Source organism: Heloderma suspectum, chromosome 1 (assembly GCF_057233095.1).
Source record: "Heloderma suspectum isolate Gila_16-S chromosome 1, 16-S_ref, whole genome shotgun sequence".
NCBI classification, from domain to species: domain Eukaryota; kingdom Metazoa; phylum Chordata; class Lepidosauria; order Squamata; family Helodermatidae; genus Heloderma; species Heloderma suspectum.
The window spans coordinates 80,363,409-80,383,077 of record NC_139458.1 but is presented as its reverse complement, the minus strand read 5'-3'; the positions used below and the strand labels follow the sequence as shown (position 1 = coordinate 80,383,077).

General features: G+C 43.2%; 1 protein-coding gene across 2 annotated transcripts in view; it reads left to right on the top strand.

Annotated features, from left to right (window-relative positions):
- Positions 1-19,184, top strand: part of FUT8 (fucosyltransferase 8) — a 111,959-nt gene extending 92,775 nt beyond the window's left edge. For both annotated transcript variants that reach the window (XM_084849093.1, XM_084849085.1), the window contains one exon: positions 17,400-19,184. In XM_084849093.1, the coding sequence (XP_084705219.1) occupies positions 17,400-17,717 (318 nt within the window). In that variant the 3' untranslated portion in view covers positions 17,718-19,184. The remainder of the gene's footprint in view (positions 1-17,399) is intronic.
- The last annotated feature ends 485 nt before the right edge of the window (positions 19,185-19,669 follow it).

Genomic DNA, 19,669 nt, shown 5'->3' with positions numbered 1-19,669 from the left:
TGAGTAAGTCAATTAGGCTTTTTAATTTTGATGGATTTGAGAACCTTAAGCTCAGCAAAGAAGAATTGACGTATGTTATAGAAGGTTGCAAAGATTGAGAAGTTGAGTGTCAGCAGTGTGACTATAAGAAAGAGAGAAAAATATATACTTCCATGCAAAAAGGGTATAGCCGGTAGGGCTGTGCACCGCCTCAGAATGAAGCCTGAATAACAAGGTGAAGCGGGCTGATTTGGAGGTACCTTGTCATGATGCAAAGTGGATCAGACCAGCACCGAGGCGCCCTGAAGCAAAGCGGCTCCTCCACAAAACACCTTGTCTATTTGGAGTTCCTCTTATGCCTTCTGAGCAGCCTAGACAGGTTGTCTCCAAAATGTATCAACTGCTGAAAGATCACATGGAGGGGCAGGAGGAGGAGGAGGGAGGGGGGAAGGCGAGAGGACATGGAGATGCCAAATGTATTGATTTGAGAGCAATCCGGCCACTGGGAGAGGCAGGAGAAGGGGAGAGGAGAGGGAGGAGGAGGGAGGGAGGAGGAGGGAGCTTTGCTGTGAGGTAGCTTCCATTTGCTCATTGTGAGAGAGGTGGTGTTACTGGAGGACTGTCTGAATGTTATTTGGTTAGAGCAGTGGTCTCCAAAATGGGGTGCACCCACCCCAGGGGGGCTGCAAGATGATCCATTGGGGTGCGCGAGATGCCTGATAATTGAGCAGCCTCCCGCTGCCCTGACGAGCTGCCATTGTGCGCAATGATGGTGGTGGCGGCGGCGGCAGGAAGATGGGATGGGAGCTGAGAGGGAAGCTCCATGGCATTTCTCTCTCTGCTCCAGTCATAGCCACTGGGAGCAACTGCACCAGTTTCTGTCAAGCACAGCAGAGCCTTAACCCGTCCCACTCTCCTTTGGCAGAACGAAGCCAAGAAGAAAGCATGTGCTATGGGGACTGGTTAAAATGAGGATCCATAAAAACAAAAAAGGATCCTCATGATTTCATATGATTTTTAAAGGAGAGACCCGCAAAACCACCATCCCATCACAGAGCACATCTGCCTCTGTGGACTGAACCACAAAAATAACGGATCTGCCACTTGTGGGCGCAGCTAGGGTGCAAAAGCATGGATCCTTGGCAGGGAATATTCTTGATTTCATAGATTTTTGCAGAGCAAATCCCCCAAACCACCAACATACCACACAGCACATCTGCCTCCACAGACTGTACCAGAAAAATCATGGATCATCCACAGCGCAAAAACAGGGTGAAATGGCTCCGCCCATTCCCCAGAACAAGACGGCTGCCAGCACACATCCATAGGGCCTAGGAGCCGGTGGCGGCAGCCCACGCTCATTGGCAGGAGTCATCCTCCAACTGGGCACCCTCCCCTCCTTCCAAGGAAAGGAGGGAGCACAATTGGAGGACGACTCCTGCCCCCATGCCTGTTGGCAAGCTGCGACGGGCAGCATTTTCCCTGACAGTGTCGGCAGTGACTTCCCCGGTGGCACTGGCTTCCCCGGCAGCAGTGGCAGCAGCAGCTCCCCTGGTGGCGCCCTCCCCCCAAGGAACAAGGGCCCAGGTAAGGAGCTGGGGTCTGGGCGGCATGTTGGGTTGGGGGAGGTGGGATTCGGATGTCTAAATCCCACTTCAGCTTTGTAGGCTGAGATGGGTCGGGGGCTGCTCAAATCAGCCCAATCCAAATCGGGCCCGCCTCAGAAGCCCTGAAGCAGCTTCTGAGTTGGATCAGGGGGTCCATGCCCAGCCCTAATAGCCAGGCATTGGTGAAATCTGCATAGCCTTAAAGATGTGAGTCTTAAGGATGTCTTTCACATGTTACTTTCTATCATTTTCTTAGCTCACAAATGGCCTGCTTGTGGGAACATTATGCCATATGAATAGGGAATAGGAAATAGAAAATAGGAAATTTGTGGAGTGCAGCCATAGGTATTTTCACCATCAGTAAAGCACTTCAGACTCTACCAAACAATAAATCCATTCCTATATATTTTGTGGCGGGGTTGGAGGCAATAGGAGTTAGCACCAAGTTAATTCAGAACCTAACCTGTATATGTTCAGGTTGGTTTATCATACTGTAAAGAGAGATTAAAAGAAAAGCAGAAGAGAATTCAAAAAACAATTATGATAGTTTTATAAGTCTTTATTATTAAAAAATAAATAATTATATATATATATATATATATATATATATATATCCTAAAGAAAAGAAAATTATGGCTAGGGGGAAGGGGAGGGGTATCCTCCCTTATCCAGCCTTGGGATTTTGTGATGAAGGCAAATAGAAACCCATCCACATGTTGCTGCTGTTGAATGAAAGTGTAGTGGCAAATAGCCAATTATTGCATGTGTTACTGAAACCTTAACTGGTTGAGAATTTTTGATCTGTCCTGACTGAAATAATTCTGGCTTGGTAACTCAAGCTCATTAGCGAAGGATTTGATTATGTGGGTAATAAGGAATAGCATGGGATTGAGCTGTAAAAAATGCAGCCAAATATATCCACTCCAAACAAACCCAACATGGAAACTGTCTTTCTGATATTAGAGGCTCAGAATGCATTAGACATTTTGTTGGTATAAGGCCACTGCTTTATACAACAGACTCCTTGACTGAGATATCAGAGCTTTTCAGAAATTATGCTTAAGAATTGGAGAATTTTTTTAAAGTAGTTTTGAATAACCTTTCCTCAGGATTAGCTGTGTCTTCCATAACCGACACAAAGCAGGTCATGGATCTGGTGTTTACCACTGCTCTGAAAACAAAGAGATGTCCAAAAGCTACCTTTATTATAATTTTCTAATACCTCAGATCCACATCCTTATCTTCATGGCTGGGAAGTTGAGATGGTTCCCCTTCCCCAGCTCTGAAGTCTATCTGATTTCAGAATACTATATATATATATATTATATATTAGATGGCATTCATCTTCCTGTAACGGCTCTAATACGGTCTTTAGAACTCTTGTGTTTACAGACCCATTTTACTGTGCTAACTGGTAGCCCAAAGTGTTTACTACATTCTACTGATGGAAGAGCATGACACTTTTAAATGCTGACCTGGCAGCCATTTATGATTTCATTATCACAAGGCAGAACTACTATGATATGGCAAGTGTAAGGCTGCCCTTAATAAAAATTAGGAGGCTATTGCTGGTGCAGAATGTGGTATGCTACCTTTTAATGAAGGTGTGTGGTTCTCTGTTTTGTTTTTGTTGTTGTTACTGGGCTATCAGTGGCTTCTGGTAGCCAACCTGAGCAGATCTTTCAGAAACAATGCAACAGACTATTCTGATATGGCACTCTACTGAGTTACGTAATTAGGGCTTTAAGACACACGGCAAAACAATCTGAAAACTTGGGCTAGGATGTAATATACATAAGAAGCCCAAGGCCTGGATTCAGAGATGCCTTGTGTGAGGAGGAAGGCTTGCACAAGGCAGCCCTGCTGAATTCTTCAGATTTCCCTGTCCCACAGCAGCCCCGCCCCACCCGCCCATGCCCATCCTATGCTGTTCCAGAACATCCCTCAAACTTCAACCCTTGGGGTTGCTTTTGGGGGCACAGAGCTCTATAGTGGGGTGGAGAAGCCAGGAAAGCTCTGTTGCTCGAGGATAGTTTTGCTCCCCCTTCTCTGGATCCAACCCCAAGATTCCATCACATTCTACCATTACACCAAGAAGCAGAACCCAAGATAGGGCTATTCAAATGGACTTGGCTCAGCTTTCAGTTTTTCCAGTTGAATTCCATGGGATAATGTAAATGAGATGCAATCTTGGACACAGCTGGGAGGGCATAAAACTTGTCTCTCATACTAAACACTATGTGACAGACTTGGGACCAACTTTACGTTTTAAAACTTAAATAGCAGGTGTGAAAGGTCCCGGTCAGGACCATAGCAGGGGGGGCGGAGGAGTTTAACTCTTTCCCAAACTGGCATGGATTTTACAAATATCAATCCCCATTGCTGCCAAGGGGGAACTTTCCTCCCAATGGCAGCTTTGGGAAGGGCTGAGTTTTGTTGGAACCATGGCAAGGAGGGAATGGGTTAAACTCCCCCTCTCTACCTACCATGGTCCTGATTTGGCCCCTGCATAACTATTTTGCTTTTTACAGTCACATTAAATGCAAAAATGTATTTGACATAGCAAGTAATTTGGCCATTAGTCCCACCTTAGTCACAAATGTGTGTGCACCCTTTTACATTTACCAATAGAAATGCTTGACTGGATTTTACTCCTATAGGAAAAAGAGTTGTACATTTGAGGACAACAATCTAATGGAAGCAAAACCGCCCCCACCCCACTGCCCCTGCAGTGGGTCATATGGCCTCCACTGACAGGGATTCCATGGGGTTCAATGTGGCTTTCTTTGCAGAACACACAAAATGCTTTGCAGACACTCCTTCTCAGGTCTCTGCAATGTATGAAGCCATCTTTCCCCTCGTACCTCACCTGTCATAATCATAGGCTTTCCCCAATATTATAAGATGCATTGGATTTACACTGCAGGAAAATGAAATGGATGGTATATTAGATAATATTTCCAGCTATGAAGAGCTGTTTGTAAGGAGAACTTGCAACCTGCTAAACCAACTAATGCAATTTTTAGATGCTTTAGAATAAGTTGATTGTATATTTATTTGAAAACCAGGCAAAATTAATTTAGCAGTAATGAGTCCTGTCAGTACACATCTTGGACTATATGAGGCTTAAGTGTGTTCTCAAAGCTACATTTTCTGTTTCCAAGAATTTTACTTTATTATATGTTTGTTTAAAGAATCTACAAGAAATTTAAATACTGCTAATTTATAGCAGAGAGATAGTAATATCAGATAAGAATGGCTGAAGCTATTGGCTTTGCTTCTCCTTTTGTAGCAGAAATCAAAGTCAGAGAGACCACGGAGTGAAGGAAAATGAGAACTTCTTTACTTAACGCGCGGGCTTGAGGCTGGAATCTTTTCCAAAGAGCCAAAAGCCCTGAACTATGGTTACACATTTCTTTTATAGTAATGATGACATACATGCGACCCTTTCTCCCGTCCCCTCTTTCGTGGTTTTGCAGTTAGCACAGTTGTTTACAGTACAGGAAGTGGGCCACAGGATGTTCTATCTTAAGACATGGTTACAGCCTGCAGTAAGCACAATGTTAAAGGCATGACTAGGTTGTGCAATCCAGCTTGCTGACAAGGGCAGTTTCTACATTGCTGATCTTTTGCTAAACTATACTAACGTTGCAGAAATATAAGACCACTCAGTCTGGCCTTAAATATGGCTACTACATTCCCCCCTTAAATGCATAATTTTCCTTACAATTATAGCATTTCTTAGCAACTTAGGTTATTTTATATCTTGCAGTGCTAACAGCGTATAACGGGCGGCAGTCTTTGAGGTTAAGGCATTCAGCATATTTTTCAGGCAACGTATAAACCAAGGGATACAGAGACATAACAGTATTCCCATTAACACTACAGGCAGAATTAGAACAAATGCCGCCTTGAGCCTGTGACTTTACTCAGATTCAGAAAAGCTGGCATTAGCAGTGTCATTAGTTGGGATAGGGGGGCTAGCCCTAGAAAATGGTCTAGAGGTCAACCGGTTGGCCTGTGCCATGGCAAAAAGTATAAACGCCACCTCACAAGCTCTGTCCTTGCTCAATAAAGAATTCCATGACCTAAGAGGTGCCGTGCTAGAAAACAGGGCTGGTATAGATTACCTCTACCTCCTTCATCATTTAGGTTGTGAAACCCACCAGAACCTCTGTTGTTCCAATTTATCTGACAATAGCAATGCTATAGATAAACAAATCAACAGACTGCACCAAATTGTGGCCGATATCACAATAGGAAAACATGATTGGCTTGACTGGCTGACCTCTTAGATTCCAAATCTTAATGGCTATTACAATCTTCAGTCAGCTTTAAAGCTCGACGTTGTCGGTGATGGGCTTTCTTTATCGGCCACGGGGGAAGAAAAGGGGCTAGGCGACTGAGGCAACATGGTTGGCTGTCGGACAAGTTGGCTGGAATAAATGACCACGTACGGGAACCACAGGTCCAAAACCATCCATTAGGTAAAAGTACATGTGCAAAATTAAAGGGAATATCCTGAACTTTTTTGCAATTTATGGATGGACCAGGGACAATTTTACATCTTTTTTTATAATTAATCATTCGTGCACACGTAGCATTTGTAGCGGCGACAATAGGGGTGTCTAAATAGAACTCTGCAGGGGGTAGAGTTTTTGAGACAGTACCCCATGAAGGATTATGAGAATAAGACAAATCTGTAGTATAACGCCTAATTTCTATTTTATCAGGTTGTCTACAGACAGGTATTAGACATGTGCTAATGAGCTTACTGGTGGGTAGGTTCTTTGGGAGGCAGAAGTGGGTGATTCCAGTGATGTTAGCTAAGTGTAGCCAATAGTTTTCAGCTAACTTTTGGGGCAGACTTTTTTCCTTAAAGGCACCGCCTTGTGGGAACTTCTTCTTCTCTCTTATATCAGGCAAGAAATTTGGGACATCACCTTCTAGAACCTCTCTTTTACTTACACCAGGTCCCCCTTTTCTACATGTTGTTAGAGAAACATAATTTATTACTACTAATATTACTAGCTTAGCAGCACACATACTTGATCTTCTTGGGATCTGACCGTACGCAGGACAGCTAATTTCCTGGTTAGCTGCAGTAAGGTCTAGTCCCCTTTTTTAATTCTCCAGTTGCAGATCTGACCGTACGCAGGGTGGACAGTCTCCCGGTGTGTCTACAGTAGGGTCTAGTCTGAATCTTCTTACTGTTTTCTTAAAGTGATTTTTAAAGGATCTTTAGGATTCCTGTTTATAGTCCATTCTCCCTCCCTTGCCCTCTTGACTCGCGTCCAGTGTATCCAGGGCTTAATTCCAGCTACTTTTATAGCTGTAGGGGTGGAAAGTATAACAGTATTTGGTCCTTTCCATTTGGGAATCAGAGGGTCATCTCTCTATTCTTTGATCCATACCTCGTCCCCTGGTTGGAAGGGATGAATTTCTGTAATGGGAATTGGGGGTCGGTTCTCCAAGACAAACCGGCGTTGAGCTTGGAGAACTTTGCCCAGTGCTTGAATTTCCTGCCTTAGACTGACATTTGCTAATTCTTGTAGGTCTCCTCTTAACCCAACTAATATTTGAGGAGGCCTGCCGTACATTAACTCAAAAGGGGACAAACCAGTAATTTTGTGAGGAGTACAGCGAATTCTGAACAGAGCTAAGGGCAACATTTCTGTCCATTTTCTTTTGGTTTCTTGACATAACTTGGCTAAGTGGGTCTTGAGGGTTCGATTCATCCTCTCTACCTGTCCAGAACTTTGCGGACGGTAAGCACAATGGAGTTTCCATTGAATGCCAAGTAACGAGTTAATTTCTTGTAATACTTTGTCAATAAAAGCAGGACCATTATCAGATCCAATGAATAGAGGTAGGCCATGTCTGGGGATAAAGTCCCTCATTAAGGCCCTTATAACTTCTCTAGCTTTTTCAGGCCGGGTGGGATAGGCTTCTACCCATTTGGTATAAGTACATACAAAAACTAATAAGTGGCGATAGTGTCCTGCCTTGGGCATGTTGGTGAAATCGACCACTAGGGCTTCAAAAGGGAGAGAACCATATTGCTGAATTCCTGGTGGAGGCCCTTTTCCTTGTCTTGGATTATTTTTGGAACATTCTACACACCGCGCAGATGCTGAATTGGCAAGGCCGTGCATGCCATTGATGTAAACTTGCTTCTGTAGCAATGCTGCCAGGGCACTTTTCCCTAGATGGGTAGCTTTGTGTGCCATTTGTACAATGCTCCAAGCGAGCCGATGAGGTACATAGATTCGTCCATCTGGCAACTCCGACCACTTCTTGGCTGTTTTTTTAGCTTGGAGGGAATTAACAGCCATCTGATCTTCTTCTGGAGTATATGCTGGACACATATCCGCCAAGTTGACTTGGAACAGCGGAGTTGCTATGACCGTTACTTCTTCTCTGTCTATATTTTGTCCCTTTTGAAGGGCAGCTTGTTTTGCTACTTGATCCGCCCATCTATTTCTTTTTGCTACATCGCTGGTCCCTTTTTGATGTCCGCGGCAATGCATTACCGCCACTTGTTTAGGGTGCCATACAGCATCTAATAAAGCAGATATTTCTGCAACGTTCTTGAGACCTTGGCCAACTGAATTTATTAATTCTTTTTCATGATACAATGCTCCATGGGCGTGGAAGGTAGTGAAGGCATACTTGGAGTCCGTGTAAATATTGACGGTAAGTCTAGCGGCTAATGTTAGAGCTCGAATAAGAGCAATTAATTCTGCTCTTTGGGCTGAGGTTCCTACAGGCAAGGGATTGGCCTCAATGACTTTGTCGTTTGTTACTATTGCATAGCCGGCATATCTTTTTCCATTTTGGACAAAACTGCTTCCATCAGTAAAATAAGTGACATCTGGGTGTGGCCAAGGGCTATCACGCAAGTCTGGACGGCTGGAGTAAACTTCATCCATAGTTTTGATACAGTCGTGTTCGGGCTGACTTCCTGGTGCTATTGGTAGTAACGTAGCTGGATTTATGTTGGATGACACTTCTAACTTGATACGCGGGTTCTCACAGAGCATGGCTTGGTATTTGGTCATGCGCTCATTGGTGAACCAATAATTCCCCTTGTATTCTATCAGGGTGAGTACTGCATGTGGAACTCGAACAGTTAATTCCTGTCCCCTTGATAACTTATCTGCTTCTTGGACTAAGAGGGCTGTTGCTGCAATGGCCTTTAAACATGCTGGCCAGCCTTTTGCGACCGGGTCTAATTGCTTAGATAAATATGCAACAGGTCGCTGCCAGGAGCCTAGCTGCTGTGTTAGTACTCCTACAGCTACATTGTCTCGCTCGTGCACATACAGTAGAAAAGGCTTAGTCACATCAGGCAGTCCTAGAGCTGGCGCTTGGAGTAGTGCTGTTTTAATATTTTTGAAAGCTTTTTTCTGGGACTCTTCTCACTGAAACGGTGCCGTCTCGGGGCCCTTAGTAGCTTTATACAAAGGCTTGCACATAACAGCGAAGTTAGGAATCCAAATTCTACAGAATCCAGCGGCCCCCAGAAACTCTCGCACTTGTTTTCTAGTGGCCGGCTCAGGCAAGGCACACACAGTCTCTTTTCGTTCGGGGCCTAATTCTCGCTGATGTTGAGACACTATAAACCCTAGATACCGCACCTGGGTTTTACATAGCTGCGCCTTTTTCCGGGACACTTTGTATCCGCGTTCCCACAGAAGGTGTAACAGTTCTCGTGTCCCTTGCCAACACTCAAGTTCTGATGATGCTGCAAGAAGCAAATCATCTACGTACTGCAACAGAACTCTTTTTCCCGGTTCCGAATGGAAATTTTGAAGGTCTTGACTTGGGGCAGTCCCAAACAGCGTAGGGGAGTTTTTAAAACCTTGTGGTAAACGACACCAAGTTAATTGGGTTTTTCTCCCTGTCAGTTGATCTTCCCACTGAAATGCAAAGATAGCTTGACTTATGGGGGCCAGTCGGATGCAGAAGAAAGCATCTTTCAGGTCTAAAATAGTAAAATGAGTAGCTTCAGATGGAATTAATCCTAGCAAAACATAGGGATTTGGGACGACTGGATGTATTGTCACGGTTGCTTGGTTGACCAACCTCAGGTCTTGCACTGGACGGTATTCTTCAGTGCCGGGCTTCTTCACTGGCAGGAGGGGTGTATTCCACGGTGACTGACATTCTCGGAGTATCTCATATTTTAGTAGACGATCTAGGTGCTTCTGTATTCCTAGTATCACTTGGCGTGGCAGTGGATACTGTCGCACATATACTGGTATTGCTCCTGGTTTTAACTCAACTACAACTGGAGGCACACATCTGGCCATTCCTGGAGGGTTATCTTCCGCCCATACTCCGGGCACCTGAAAGGCTTGCCATGGCTCTTCATCGAGTACTGGCATGGTCCAATGTAATCTCCACTCTTCCTCTTGCGGATAAGTGAGTGTCAAGAGCTTGCCCTTCTGAGGCTGCCGAAAGGCTACAGCCGCTGTTCCGTCTTCTTCAAAGGATATTTGGGCCCTTAATTTTGATAACAAATCTCGTCCTAATAATGGCATTGGACACTCGGGCATATATAAAAACTGATGCTTTACTATATGGCTCCCAAGCTGACAAGTCCTTTGTTGTAACAAATGCCTTTCCTCTACTACTCCAGTCGCCCCTACTACTCGTACCTTTTGATGGGTGAGGGGTGCCACTGGGTAGGTTATTACAGAGGAGGCCGCTCCGGTGTCTATCATAAAATTAATATTTCGGCCCCTAACAGTGGCGGTGACCAAGGGCTCCCCGGGGCCAAGATGAAGGGGGCCCGGTCTGTCCTATTCGAGACTTTATGTCGCGGCCATCCCCGTGAAAGGATTCATCTCATATCTCTCTATGGACTCTCCTTGCCTCTGCCAATTATTAGGTTGCCAGCTTGGCTGCCCCCCTGCTCGCCCTTGGTATTCTCCTTGATTCCCTTCTTGGTACATTGATGGTCCACCTTGACACTCACGCCACCAATGTCCATCTTTTCCACACTGTGCACACTGATTTCTCCTCAAAAGTTCTCTTCTTCCTCTTCCACGTCCTCTTTGCCCTCTGCCTCTTCCTCTGCCTTTTTCTCCGATTTGTGGCCCTACTAGTGCTGCAGCTAGCAGTTCTGCCTTTTTAACCATTCTCTTCTCTTTCTCTTTCTTTTCTTCTTGATCTCGATTCACATACACTTTCTGAGCAACTTCTAAAAGTTCTGTCAAATTTTTTCCTGCAAACCCAGTCAACTTTTGAAGCTTTTTCCGGATGTCTTTGTAACTTTGGGCTACAAAAGCCATGTTGACTACCTTCAGGTTATCTGGGGCTTCGGGGTCGAGGGGGGTATACTGGCGGTATGCATCTAAGAGGCGTTCTAAATACTCTCCAGGGGCTTCGGTTGCGCCTTGCAGCACTTCGGAGACTTTAGTCATATTTATAGACTTCTTCATACCCGCCCTCATTGCCTGCAACAGCAGGGTTTGATACTGGGTAAGGCGCTCTAACCCCGCGGGGGTATTTGGATCCCAATGGGGATTTTCTAAGGGCACTCTTTCTCTCATCCATCCTTGGGGGTTTACGTGGTTTTCAGGAGCCCTTTCCAAGGCAATACGCTCTACCTGTTGATGGTTTCGTCGCCTTTCTTCTGTGGTGAATAATGTCAATAGTAGCTGTTGGCAATCTTGCCAATTGGGCATATGCGAGGCCATAATACTAGAGCATAGTTCTACTAACTCATGAGGTTTTGTAGTATAGGAGGCATAGTGGGTTTTCCAATTTAATAAGTCTGAGGTTGTAAAAGGCGCATAGGTATAAGCTTGAACTGGAATATAATGCGCCTCTGCCTCTGGGTCCGGGTTATGCACCATCTGGGTTACTTGCCTCAGGGGAAATAAATGTTGAGCCTCGTTTTCCGACTGACGAACAGTAGGCGAGCTCTCTTCGTCACTTTGTCGGAACAAACTTCTTTTCTTAAGGGCATTTGCTGATTTTACTAAATCTGCAGCCCAATTCCTTAAACTTTCCAGTTCTTCAGTTTCCTTACTTAGCACTGTTTGAGGCGATAAAAGAGAACCTTCAGACCCTACAGAAATAGACGTCTCCACAGGCATCATGGGGGAGTTGGGGGCAGTAGTTGAAAGCGGCGAATTATTGCCTGCTAGGCTTGAAGCCGATGGTGACAGTTCCAAATCGAAACGTGGGGCTATGATACGGTTTCTGCGGGGAGGCCGGGGAGACGACATAGGCTCAGGAACTCCTGTGTTTTGGCGCGGCAGCCTCACGGTGACATGGGCCCGCGGTGGGAGCGGGGCATAGGCGGGTGGCAACGCCGTTAGCTCTGTTAAGTCTTCATTTGGGGCGTCTAACTGGTTGCATTTTATTGGCTATCTTTTCCTTTCTAAGCACTAAAATTCTGGCCTGGGTTTCTAAGCATTTCTTAAGCCAGGGGGGAGAGGTGCGGACCACAGAATCCCATGAGTCAATGTAGGGAAATTGGTCTGGATGCCCAGGCTCCCCTACCACAATGGCATATACATGACTAATTGAGCTAAGATCTAAAGAGCCTTCAGTGGGCCATCCCACACCAAAAGACGGCCACTCTACTTCACACAAGGTTCGCAACCGTTGTGGAGTCATGGGGGGGTCACCATAATCTCCACTGAAACCCTTCTTAAAATTCTTTAACATACATCCCAAGGGGGTGCAAGCTTTGCTTCCCCCTCCACCCATAACCTCCCTCCTAAATTGAAGACAGACACAATTAGGGAATGGGGATTGGTCAGTGAGTAAGGGGTCTCACTGGCCGACACAAGAGGATTTTATACACCACGCACTTTGCTACTGGCCTGGGCATCCGGACGGTCAACGGTATGCTTCAGAAACCGCAGTAGCCACTCACACAATCATCATTCTCTCCACTACATCCATATGTCCCTGCCACCCACTTTTTCCACTTTTTATCAGAGCGGAAAACGGCTTCCCCAGCTTCCTCAGCTTCCTACTGAGTACTGGCGTGCTGGGTACTGGCGCCCACTCGGGGGTGTGATGAGGTCCCCCTTCTACTCACAAGGAGTAGGTTCTTTTCGTATACGTATACTAACACTGACCTTCTTCATAAGGCGGGGCCCTCTTTTTTTCTGCCCAGTGGCCTTTCTCCCTAAAGGCGGGGCCCTCTTTTCCCATATACTTGTCTTTTTCCTGAAGGCTTCCAATGTGGGTTTCAACGCAATTTCAGCTGCGATACAGGCAGGGCTCAAGTTCCTTTCTCCGCTCGCCGGGGTTCCCTTGATGCTCACAGCCGTTCAGGAGATCCCGGCGCAAGCGGTCTCCCGTTCACCCGACAAAAGGTCGGTGGCGCCAAGAAGGGAAAATGTGCGCCGAGGTCTCCCTCCTGGTGCGGCAAAAAAGAGCAGGCAAGTGCCACCTGTCTGGCTTAGAGCCTGCCACATCCGAGTCACGGCACCATTTATGTAGCAGAAATCAAAGTCAGAGAGACCACGGAGTGAAGGAAAATGAGAACTTCTTTATTTAACGCGCGGGCTTGAGGCTGGAATCTTTTCCAAAGAGCCAAAAGCCCTGAACTATGGTTACACATTTCTTTTATAGTAATGATGACATACATGCGACCCTTTCTCCCGTCCCCTCTTTCGTGGTTTTGCAGTTAGCACAGTTGTTTACAGTACAGGAAGTGGGCCACAGGATGTTCTATCTTAAGACATGGTTACAGCCTGCAGTAAGCAAAATGTTAAAGGCATGACTAGGTTGTGCAATCCAGCTTGCTGACAAGGGCAGTTTCTACATTGCTGATCTTTTGCTAAACTATACTAACGTTGCAGAAATATAAGACCACTCAGTCTGGCCTTAAATATGGCTACTACACTTTCTAAATAAAAAAAGAACAGAATTGGTTTAACTAATAGATAAGGTTATCTTTTAAAAAGGGTGAGGAGGAATCACTTTATTCGCCTCCTGATTTTAGAATGAGGAAGCGCCATTGATTATAATGTGGCTAGGTTGCATCTTTTTCTTTTTTAGATATCAGCTGTCAGCCTTGGTCGTAAAGTTCTTGTCAATTGCTATGGACTTAGAACTGTAGCAACCAAAGTAATGCTTATTTTCTTACTAACCTATATATGCATTTAAATTGTTGTATGGTAATCTGTATAACAAGCGTAACACATTATTAGTGTTTTGTTAGGCATAGATGATAGGGAATATGTAAATCTGGGCTTCTGATAAATGACTCCGTGTTTTAGGCTTATTAAAAGGGATACACGTTTGATCACTCTAGATTGGAATTTATTTTGTTTACCAACTATCCATCTACCTTTTTTTTTATTAAAGCATTTATCACCATTTTTGACCTCATTCAAAAGTGTAAGGATGAAATAAAAATAGTGATTGGCCTAGTTTTTCTTTCAACATTCTCTGGCAGTTGCATGCTATCCATTTTTCATTTCCCTTTCCCCTTTTTTTTCTACTGCTACTTTGTTTTGGTCTTGATGTCTTCTTATTCATATTTCATTTAATCAATTTAGTGGCAACTCTAAAAAGCAAGAGGTTTTATACATTGCTCTGAAGGTCATGAGATGACTAGTCATTGTAATCTTCTCCAGTTATCCAAAGCCTTGGGCTAATGCCAAGGTATTCCTATCTCCAGCTCTAAGAGGACTTCTACTTAAGCCTGACAGCTTTGGAGTGGTTGAAGAATACAGCCGCCTAGGAAAATCATAGTCATAGGGAGCAGAGGTTCTCTAAGTGCCTTGGTCTGATTCTAAGGAGGGTCTACAGAGTAATACTAAGAATCTGAATTTAATCCAGTGAATAACCAATGTAGTAAACATCCTTTGAGCTACTGTTAGGTTCTAATGTTCCTCTTGGAGGATGAGTTGCTATTTTTTATTCAGTTGAGACTTTTTAAAGGTTTGTAAAGAATTCAGTAAGTCAGGCTTGTGGCCTATAAAGTGTTTTACTATGTTTTAAATAATCACTGACAGAATATTAGTACATCCAGTGTGTTTTGTGGTTTTGTGTCCATAGCACTTGCTAAGACCTTTACCATAAGGATTGAAAACTGCCTTTAAAAAAGGCAGTTTAAAAAAGGCAGTTCCTCATAATAATCTCTGGGAATGTTGCCATTCTTAAATGAGAGGTGGTTTATGTGCAAAGACAAGCTTCTTAAAAGAAGAATGATGTAATAGTGATGGAAAAATATTTGTGTTTATATTAAACATTTATATCCTACTCCTCAATCCCAAAAGGTTATCAGAACAGCTAACAAATTGAGAGGACTGAAAATAGCCAACTAAATTCAACGAACAAAATAGATAATGTGAAATATTTCCTTCTTAATCTGTCTCCACTTTACCTGGTCAAAGAGTCATGTAACTGACTTGTAACAATACGTTTCAGCAGTCAATTTATTGATAATTAAATTCATGCCAGGCCTTGATAATCATATATGTTTCTTGGTATCCCAGATAGTTATGTGTCTGCATGTGTGCACACGTGTGTGTGTGTGTGTGTGTGTGTGTGGACAACTAGCTAGCTACATAGGGCAGAATCAAGAATCCTATAATTCTTCAGGCAACAGTTGCTTCATATCCAACCTGTTAGCCATCATGGGGCTATACGAGGAAAAATACACACTTGCAGGGCAATCCTTGCATGTTTACTCAGAAGTAAATTCCATTGAGTCCAATGGGGCTTACTCCCAAGTAAATGGGAGGAAAAAAGGCAGGATATAAATGTAACAAACAAACAAAACAAATGAATGTGTTTGGGATAGCAACCTTAGAAAATCTAAATCTTCTACATATATGAGGAGAACCGGGATACAAATCTTGATAAAGCCTGAGGTTCGGTTGATATGCAAATAAGAATCTATACCTTGAGTGTTTGTATGTTTTGGCTGGGTCATGAAGTGTTTGATTGCAATCTTGGCCAATGGCCATTTTGTTCCATGTGCTCTGTTAGTAACATGTTGCTCTAATTTTTTTAAGCCTTGACATTAACCTTACGAATCATTATCTACTGTTGTCCTGAGTTTTGTCAAAGCTAAGTAGACCTTAGTGATACAGGTAAATCAGGCTGATCCAGCAAAATTGCTATAACTCTAGACAATGAACTGGTGCTGCTCAGATGAACGGTATTGGGGAAATATTGTCCTGTCTTGGGTAAAGGTACACATACTTCTGTTTATTAAGATTAGAGATGGGCACACACGCCCAAATTGGAAATCGCTAGGCTTATTCTGAACCACACTGAGTTAACTTGGACCCTGTCACATCCTTGATCCCTCTCCAGCCCCCCTGCAATATCCCTCTCTGCCCACCCACCCTCTTACCTTGAGGCTGTGGCTACCATGGCTCTATTAGAGGAGGGTGTGGGGGGTCTCTCTTCCACCTGATACCTGGTGCAGATGTTGCTATGGAAGTGAATCGGGTCCATTTGCTGGCAAATGTAGTTTTCCCAACTTTCTGATGGATCTTGGGAGCACTTAGAAAATTATGTTTATCAGCACTCCCTGTGCCTAGACCACTACCATAACAGCTCCTGTGCACTTAGGATGAGGAAAGGAAAAGGAGACTTCTTCTCTACCTCCTGCTGCTACTGAAGCAGTAACAGCCAGGTAAGTGGGCAGTGGCTGGTAAGGGACAAATTGGTGGGCTTATTCTGAATCAAACTGAGTTTAATTAATTAAATTGGAAGGAGTTCTTCTCTGGCTCAGATTAAAATCTGAGTCAGAGAACAACATGAAAGATCATAATGTTTGCTTTTTATTTGAGGTGAATGTTCCAAGTGAAGAAATCACAAAACTCAGCATCATCTCTTAATAAGATTTAATAAGATTTTGTATACAACACTCAAGACAGGCAGAGACATGCTTCCCCATTTCAGTTTGAGGTGCTTATGATTTCTCAGAAAAACTAGAGAAAAAGTGGCTGTGATCTGAAGCATTCAAAAGCAACTGATTATGTTAAAGGAATGGACAAAGTGTTATATTGCCACCTGTGGAATATAGATGGGAGGTGGAAGGAATAATCTAGAGATACTTAATGCAACACATGATCTGGTACCTAGGCTCTCAGCACCGGTGCAAGTTGACATCTTTTTGCCACTGAGAAAGCTTCTGCATAATGCAACTTTGCCACCAAAGGGGCTTTGGGTGAATGTGCAGAGGGAGACTAAACAGCCATTATCTCCTTGCACCACTTCCTAAGGGATGTCAGAGCAGTCTCGTCCTGCTAGCATCAGCAAGTCACAATTATATGGTGGTTAGAGGGGTCACATAAGGCAAATCGGCAGGTCTGAATTCATCCAGTTTTAAGTGGTTATGACTTGCCTCTTTGCTTGTGTAGCAGACGCTGGGGAGTTCAGATTGCAATATTTGAAGGTATTCACAATGGCTAGAAGACAGAATTCTGGTCTACAGGAGGCACACTCAAAAGTAACAACTTAAGATGGATTATATCTCTCTCATTCAGTACAGCAATTTTTTAAGAAACACATTATGTGGAGAAGGTTTCAGGAAATTGTCTCTGCCACATTCTCCATTTTCAAGAAAACAATGTTTAAAAATAGAAATGTAGGATTTTTTCCAAATTAACTGAAATATCTAAAGGTTTAGGTTTCCGTAAGAATAATAAAAGGGTCAACCCTTCATTAAGTTATTGAAGTAGTATGTTTTAAGAATAGTTGGAGTAAAAGTCTGACAAAATACACTTGCTTCAGGAATGCTTAAGTAACGTATTAGAACATGCTAAATAATACTGTTTCGCTAATTGGTTTTTCTTCTTTGGTTATTTTTCCTAGGTTTGTCGAGTTGCTTATGAAATCATGCAGACATTACATCCAGATGCATCTGCCTTTTTTCACTCTTTAGATGATATCTATTATTTTGGAGGACAAAATGCACACAACCAGATTGCCATTTATGCTCACTATCCCCAAACGTCTGATGAAATTCCTATGGAACCTGGAGATATAATTGGCGTTGCTGGAAACCACTGGGATGGTTATTCAAAAGGCATCAATAGAAAATTAGGAAAAACAGGCTTATACCCCTCCTACAAAGTAAAAGAGAAAATTGAAACAGTCAAGTACCCCACATATCCAGAGGCTGACAAATAGAAGACAAGCAGGAAAACTCAAAGCAACTCCCACTCTGAAGCTATTTCAACCAACCGTATTTACTGTTGGCGTTTGTGGGATATGAATTTGCATTTTAACGTACAGTTAAAATGAAAGCCTTTTATCATTCAAACTGGATACTCAGCTTGGAACAATTGGATGGGCCATTGTTTGGACTTATTTTGTTATATGCACTCGCACACATGCACACTGATACACATTCAACAGGAAATCTGTTGTTTTATACTGTTTGTCTCTTTGAGGATATGTCCCTCTCATGAGTCATATATGAGCTATGAGCTCAGTTCTTTGCCATTAATAGACTATAATAAGACTTTTAACACTGCTGCATTGTGTAATTTGAGTGACATGAGCATATTTTGTATGTGCAGAATTTAAAACATGGTGCCTCTCTTTGAAAGATCAGTGACCTTTTAGAAGAGCCATGCCTAGTTCTATTGATAGGTGAGAGTCATGCTTGCCTTTAACTGATGTTGTTATGACCACTGAACATGCTCCAACCAACAGATTCAAAAATCAAACTAGACCTTTCTTTACAGGGGTTTTGTTAGCAATTTCATTGATTTAGTTCATCCCATAATTAATAAAGAGTACATCCAACAATAAAATAATTGTCTGGTAGGAACTTTTGTAAAACAATGCCATGAACTGAATCTTTAGTACTGTTTCTGGACATTGTCTTTGATAACAAAAAATAAATAAAAAAAATAGCTGGAGTTCTACAAGTAATTTGAATTTGAAGAATTGTCAGAAGTTTATCTTTTCAGACCGTTTACTTATTTACTTGGGAAAATTCTCTCTGATGAATTTTGACAACACATAAGATTTTTCTCTGGTGCTCTCAAGTAACAGGGATATGATGTACTATCATTTTGATTCCTTGTGAGTCCAAGGGATGGACTGGCGTCATCCTCATGCACCCTCATCCCTAATGGCCATGATGCACAGGGATTTGGGGAGTGGCAGTGGCACTGGGCACCTGCAGTGGGCCACGCTAGCAGTCTCCAAGGGCCACATATTGCCCACCCCTGTTTTACAGCCACAATGCAAAATCAGCCATGGCTGAAGTTGCTGTTGGTACAAGCCTGTATTGTGAATTTGCTTTTACAGTTCATTAAGGTTAACTGTGGCAATGTTTAGATTTTTTTTAAAAAAATCACCTGAGAATAACATGATACCACACCAACATTGTGGAATAGCTTATAGCATTAAGCTGAGATTGTTGTAATTTGTCTTGTCTTATCAAGGGCTTATAGTGCACTAGCCCTGTTTTTTTTGTTTTGTTTCTCATTACAAAATGTGTCACACTCCTTTGCAGTGAGCTGATGGAGTTAGAGCAGTTAATGAAATGTAAAACATAAGCATGCAGTTCATTAATATGGGATGGTGGGATGCAAGAGACACTTTTGAATATTAAAATGAACATTTCTGTTCTCGAAATAGATATATTTCGTGGTCAATATATATTTTTTGTTAACAGATGCACGGTGTGTGCCAGCTTGATAAGAAAAGACAGAAAACTAACATAGAACTGGTCTAATTTAGTGTTGTATGTATCACCTCTTCTATCTCTCCCTTGGATCCAAACGTCCCAAACCTGGGTGTACCCGTTTCTGTTCTGACTCCTGGACTGAGCCATACAAGCTGTCATTTATATACTCCTGGTTCTAGTTGGTGCAGCAGACTGCTGCACAGCTGCTCAACTTAACCCCTAATATGTAATTTCCATTGGCAAAATGGAAGGCTGGATCTTAGCTCAAACCCTGCTGATTCCCAGGACAGCTATTGCATATTGTTAAAACTTGGGTCAGACTTGACATCTCTGTGCAAGTGACAGGGCTAGGGGAAAAGGAAGTTTTCAAAGCCAATTATATTGTATTGTTCTATGAAGACATGAGCAGTTTAACATCAAACACTATGCTATTTTGCAG